The sequence below is a fragment of the Sinocyclocheilus rhinocerous genome, unplaced genomic scaffold (genome assembly GCF_001515625.1).
Source record: "Sinocyclocheilus rhinocerous isolate Xijiao unplaced genomic scaffold, SAMN03320098_v1.1 scaffold554, whole genome shotgun sequence".
NCBI lineage: Eukaryota > Metazoa > Chordata > Actinopteri > Cypriniformes > Cyprinidae > Sinocyclocheilus > Sinocyclocheilus rhinocerous.
Window position 1 is genome coordinate 89,709 of NW_015627893.1, and position 5,802 is coordinate 95,510.

General features: G+C 38.1%; 1 protein-coding gene across 1 annotated transcript in view; it reads left to right on the plus strand.

The window, feature by feature from the left end:
• The first annotated feature begins 533 nt into the window (after positions 1 to 533).
• The window catches only part of LOC107736969 (mitochondrial carnitine/acylcarnitine carrier protein), a 10,702-nt gene continuing 5,433 nt past the window's right edge, over positions 534 to 5,802 (plus strand). The window contains exons 1-7 of the mRNA XM_016548359.1: positions 534 to 659; positions 1,280 to 1,354; positions 2,337 to 2,464; positions 2,733 to 2,823; positions 4,712 to 4,829; positions 4,958 to 5,030; positions 5,109 to 5,218. Of these exons, the coding sequence (XP_016403845.1) occupies positions 546 to 659; positions 1,280 to 1,354; positions 2,337 to 2,464; positions 2,733 to 2,823; positions 4,712 to 4,829; positions 4,958 to 5,030; positions 5,109 to 5,218 (709 nt within the window). The 5' untranslated portion in view covers positions 534 to 545. The remainder of the gene's footprint in view (positions 660 to 1,279; positions 1,355 to 2,336; positions 2,465 to 2,732; positions 2,824 to 4,711; positions 4,830 to 4,957; positions 5,031 to 5,108; positions 5,219 to 5,802) is intronic.

A 5,802-nucleotide genomic window follows, 5' to 3' on the forward strand; every position in this document is an offset into this window, starting at 1 on the left:
TGAAACCTTACTACGTATATGGAATAACCGTTTTATAAAAGCAATAAGCCCCGTGAAGCAGTGGTTTACAGTGAATTTATAACAGCTAAGGGGGTTTTAGACACTCCGTTTCGCGTCGTGACTAACAACGCCCCTTAGCTGTTATAAATGCACTGTAAACCACGGCTTCTTGGGGCTTATTGCTTTAATAAACGGTTGTAAAAAAAAAAATCTATTTACCACGTGTTTTTGCAAGTCTGCATTAAACTAAAATGAACTGAAAACACGTCTTGTGGAATTAAATAACTACTTTTGATGTCTTTGTTTATCATATTTATTTTCATATAAAAGCAAGACAACGTAAAAAGCATCCAGTTTATTAGCAATAGGAACGTGAATCATGCGATCATGCAATTCACATCTATGCCCGTTAGAGGAGGCAACTGGATTGAATGAGGTTCTGCAAGTTCAGGGAAATAGTGGTAAAAGTCCATTCAAAGCAGATGATCGTAAAAGAGAGCGCGCAAACAGCTCCGACGTTTTGTTGAACGGTCAGCACAGATGTGATGATGGATGCAGTAGAGCCAGACAGAAGGGTTTCTCCTCTGAAGAACTTTGTGGCTGGAGGGGTCGGTGGGGTCTGTCTCTTATTCACTGGACACCCGCTGGACACTATCAAGGTAAAACTTCACCCAAGAGGAGAAAGCTGCATGATAAGAGTCATGAAAACAAGGATGCATTGACAAGGGTGTAATTTATAACATAGTAATTATTTTTTATCTGCTTTAGCATGATTAAATAGGAGTGTATTGAGGTGATACTTTCAATGTTTTACATTCATCTAGACGAACTTTTTGTCACTATAATAAGTAAATAGAAAAATACTTACAGTACAACTACAAGATCTGAATACATCATAATTATTGTGTAACATTTATTCTGTTCTGGTTCATGTGACAGAATTCCCTCAGCTGTCAAATATTTACATCACAGACTTAAAAATGTGTATTGTTTCACAAAGCTTTTACTTTTGCATTTTTGGCATGATTAATGTTTCGAAGACAAATTAAGTTATATGTTCACGCAGAAGTTTCAGCAATAAGACCTTTCGAGACTATAGTGATATGTTATCTAAAGACACAGAGGGAGCAAATGGCACAGATAACGGCTGTTTCTTCTGACATAGTGCTTTATCAGTATTTGTTAGACCATGCTTTATCTCACATTGTTGTTAAGACACCCCCAAGATCAATGTGTCATTGCTGTGAGTTATACCATGTGAATCTTCATGTTTCCACAGGTCCGTCTGCAAACACAGGAATGTGTTGTCTACAGAGGAACATATGACTGCTTACGAAAGACTGTGTCCAAAGAGGTAATAGCTTTCTGTAAGCAAATGCTGTTGTTATAGCACACATAAAGTGTCCCCACTACATGACAGATACCGTTTATTACTGAAATAGGTGTCATGGAAATCACTTCTGTTACTGTGACACCCCTAGACACTGTAAAGAGTCAGGGGAGCAGCACATGCATTTTACCCAAAACAAGCACACACAAAACCTGGCATCTTCAGGGTTTACTGACATTAGGTTGATGGACTGGTCTTAAAGGGGTCATATGATGCTTTTTTAAAGATCATTATTTTCTGTATTTGGTGTAACAGAATATGTTGACATGCTTTAATGTTCAAAAAACACATTCTTTTTCAAATACTGTACATTATTGTAGGTCCTCTATGCCCCGCCTCTCTCAAACGCTTCGTTTTCTACAAAGTGAAAGGAAAACTTGAAATCGCATCATATGACCCCTTTAAGAGGGCAGTGTTGGGAAGAGAGGACATGTGTCTATTTTATTAAGATAAACCCAGTGAAAGTTCGCAAAACAGCACCTTTAAGACCTTTTTGTTGACATTTAATACCAAGTTTGAGCAGTTTTGGTGATTTTGCTCAGTGACTCTCAGCTGGTTTTGCTACAGGATTTTGGTCAGGTTTCAGATTTCACATTGGACATCAGCCAACCAGACACAGTAGCAAATTTGTTTATAATTCAAATTTAACAAAAAAGGTCTTCAGCTTAAATTATCAGTACATTTATTCCAGTCATAACAACTCTTGGGATAAACCTATTTGGATATGATGAGTGATAGATGAATTTGCCCAAAAATACTTTAAATCAACAACAAAATAAATGAGAAGTGATTTTAAAAAGCATGTTTATTTTGCCTTCTTTCTGTCCGCATAGTTATCACAACAGGCATGTAACTCTGTGGTTGAGAAGCACTGATTTGATTACTATACTCTCTCTCTTTCTCTGCCCCACTTCCAATCACCTTTACCCTGTTTTATTGTCTGCAGGGAATATTTGGCCTGTATAAAGGTATGGGTGTCCCACTAGCCGGTGTTACCCCAATGATGGCTTTGAATTTCTTTGGCTTTGGGCTGGGAAAGGAACTTCTGCAAAGTGACCGCACAGTACCAATCACGTTAGTACGTTAGTAGGGGATGTTTGTGATGTCAACTCTGCTGAATATATGTCACATTTAACAATTTTAATTTCTAAGGTGTGTCTCGAGATAAAAGTGTGTAGTCTTAATAAAAACTAGTGGGTATTTTTATCTTTATGTGCTGCTGCATTTGGCTTGTTCACAGTTTTATATACTGTATATATGAATAAATGCTGTAGAGACAACATAGTTTGATGCTTCTCTTTTCTGCTTCTCCTTTTTATGACTTTATTTGACCCTCTGTCAGGAACACACAGATCTACTTGGCGGGGATGCTGGCAGGAGTATTCACCACTGTGATCGTGGCCCCGGGCGAGAGAATCAAGTGTTTACTTCAGGCAGGGCAAACACACTACTGTCATAAATACACCTGTGTCCATAGACACCATTAGCATGGTAATAAAACACTCAGGAATAAAAAAATATACTTAAAAAAACAAACAAACAAAAGAACACATTTTTAAACAATTATCACATTACCATAGCCAAATTGGATTTTCATTCACTGTAAACCTTTTTTACAGCCAAAAAGCAGAGAACTATAACAGAATGCTGTCAATTTAGTTAATTTGTCACTCTAAGAAGTCAAAACGAAACAACATCATAATTTAGAAGTAACAGGCTATTTTCTGTCCTGTTTTTAACCCCCTCATCTGAAGCTCTGTATGAATAGGCGCAGTGGATTGTAGACTCGGAAGTAAAAGCACACTGCTATGATTGGCTAATAGCTGTGTATGTTTGACAGCTTACATCCTTCACCGATGGACGCTGCTGTGATTTAGGTTAAAAACGCATACATACTCAATACATATCAAACGATATGTATAACAGACAAAGCAATAGTGACCACATAATAAAAATAGTTACTCACACTTGTGTTGCGACATTACTGTCAGATCCAATATAGTCGGCACAGCATTGTCTTTTAGTTTCAATCTTTCTGAAAGTCCCGTGTCGAATTGTGCCTTGTTTGTAAACAAATCCGTGGTAAAATGAAGTGAACAAAGGACCAATTTCTTACTGACGTGGTCTGGATCTTTAAAAATCTGGATCATTAAAAATAAAGTCCACTCTTTCCTAATGTTAGGATCAGAAGGAAGGCAATGCAAAACTGTGTTTTTCCACACCTTGGCACTGCCAACTGCCAAGACTGTGTTCGGAGCATGTTTATCGTTTGGTTTCTGCATAGACCTGGGTTTGCCTCTCTGGTTATTTACACTACATGCTTGAATCGGTGGGCGGGGCTAAACAGGCAGCAATGTAGAATCGGTGGGAGGGGCTAAACAGGCAGTGATGTAGCTAAACAGGCAGTTATGTAGAATCGGTGGGTGTGGCTAAACAGGCAGGTATGTAGAATCGGTGGGCGGGGCTAAACAGGCAGTGATGTAGAATCATTGGGCGGGGCTAAACAGACAGTGATGTCGAAGCACGTTGATCTTCTGCAGTGGCGGCGTTTATTCACACTATTACATCATAGAGTAGAACATTCAACAAGCTGTCGTTTTGGCAGACTGCCTTCAATATAAGCTGTTTTTAGACTAACAAGAAAGTTTTGAGTTCCTAAACTTACAGGATGTTTTTATAGTACAATGACAATTTTATAGTGCAATGTGAAAAGATGTTGGTTTCTCAGTTCATGACCCCTTTAATGTGTTAGTCGACACAAAAATAAGTGTACTCTTAAGCACAACAAGAGATTATAGAAACGTCATTTAAAATGTATAAAGTAAGTTAAAAATGACAGTGCACTTTTTAAAAGTGTATTAAAATTGTCATGAAAGTGTATTGTCTTTATATACACGTAAATAACTTTACGTTAATATTACATTATCTGCAAGTACAGTTTAAATAAACAATACTTTTAAATCGGTGGGTGGTGCTAAACAGGCAGTGATGTAGAATCGGTGGGTGGGGCTAAACAGGCAGCGATGTAGAAGCAGGTGTTGATCTTCTTCTGTGGAGGCGATGCTTATCCACACTATTACATCATAGAGTGGAACATTCCACCAGCTGTTGTTTTGGCAGACTAGATTCAATAAAAGCTGTTTTTAGACTAACAAGAAAGTAACGAGTTCTGAAACTTACAGGATGTTTTTATAGCACAATGACCTCTTACTTGTCAAAAGATCAAGGGAATTATGATTTCTCAGGTTATGACCCCTTTAATCATGTAAAATCCTGTAATGTTATGATTTGTGTTTATTGACATATGCATATGTGTTTTAGATCCAGTCCTCGGCCAGTCAGCTGAAGTACGCTGGACCAGTGGATTGTGCACTGAGACTTTATAAGGAACAGGGAATTCGCAGTGTCTACAAGGGCACTGTTCTTACTCTAATCAGAGGTGTGTGTGTATATGTGTGTGATATTTTAAATAGGTGATATTGTGACATGTGTGACATGATATGTTCACTGACATGTAAACTAAAATTAATAGGTTGCCTTTATGGATGCATCTTTTTTTTTTTTTAGATGTGCCTTCAAATGGTGTATACTTTCTAACTTATGAATACTTAAAACAGTCTCTGACCCCGGAGGGAGAGTGGTGAGAGTCACTACTTTGTTATTCTAGCTATAAACACTATCAGGATTTAGAACTAATGTTCATTTAATTTCTTTCAAGTGTTCATCATCTCAGCACATCCAGAGTTCTTCTCGCAGGTGGGATTGCTGGCATGTTAAACTGGCTGATTGCTCTGCCTGCAGATGTGCTTAAGTCAAACTACCAAACAGGTACACCACACACACTGCTGAATGTGCCATTGTTTTTATGACTTATGTCATAATTATATGACTCATATGCCATAAAATGGCTGCACATTGTGTCCTAGAGGCACAAATAAAACTATAAAAAGAGAGCCAGTGAATTATGCTGGAGATTCACTAAACAGTTGCTCGTATTTTGTGTGTGGTATTTCACTGCAAAAGCCTGCATCATATTACAGGGTGTCTGCGGGGTCTTAAAAAGTATTACAAGTTGATAAATCAATTAAGAGAAAATTAAGGCCCTTAATAAGTATTAAAAAGTCTTAAATACCATTTTCCAAGGTATTACATTTTGTATCATCTTTTCATTATGTATATTTGTCCGAATAGTGGGGTTCTGTGTTGTTTGGAATTCCGCAAGATTTGACGTCATCTGTTACGGCGCTCACTGGCTGACTGCAGCGTGATGGCGCGGGGCTTGTTGATCTCGCTCTCGCTGAATTTCTGACCATTATCGCATGCTCCCATCCGCTCCTGCGATTTTTGTGTGCGCTCCCGCAAACATTCTAATGTATATTATTTTCGCGCATCAGGGCGCCACTATCAATATG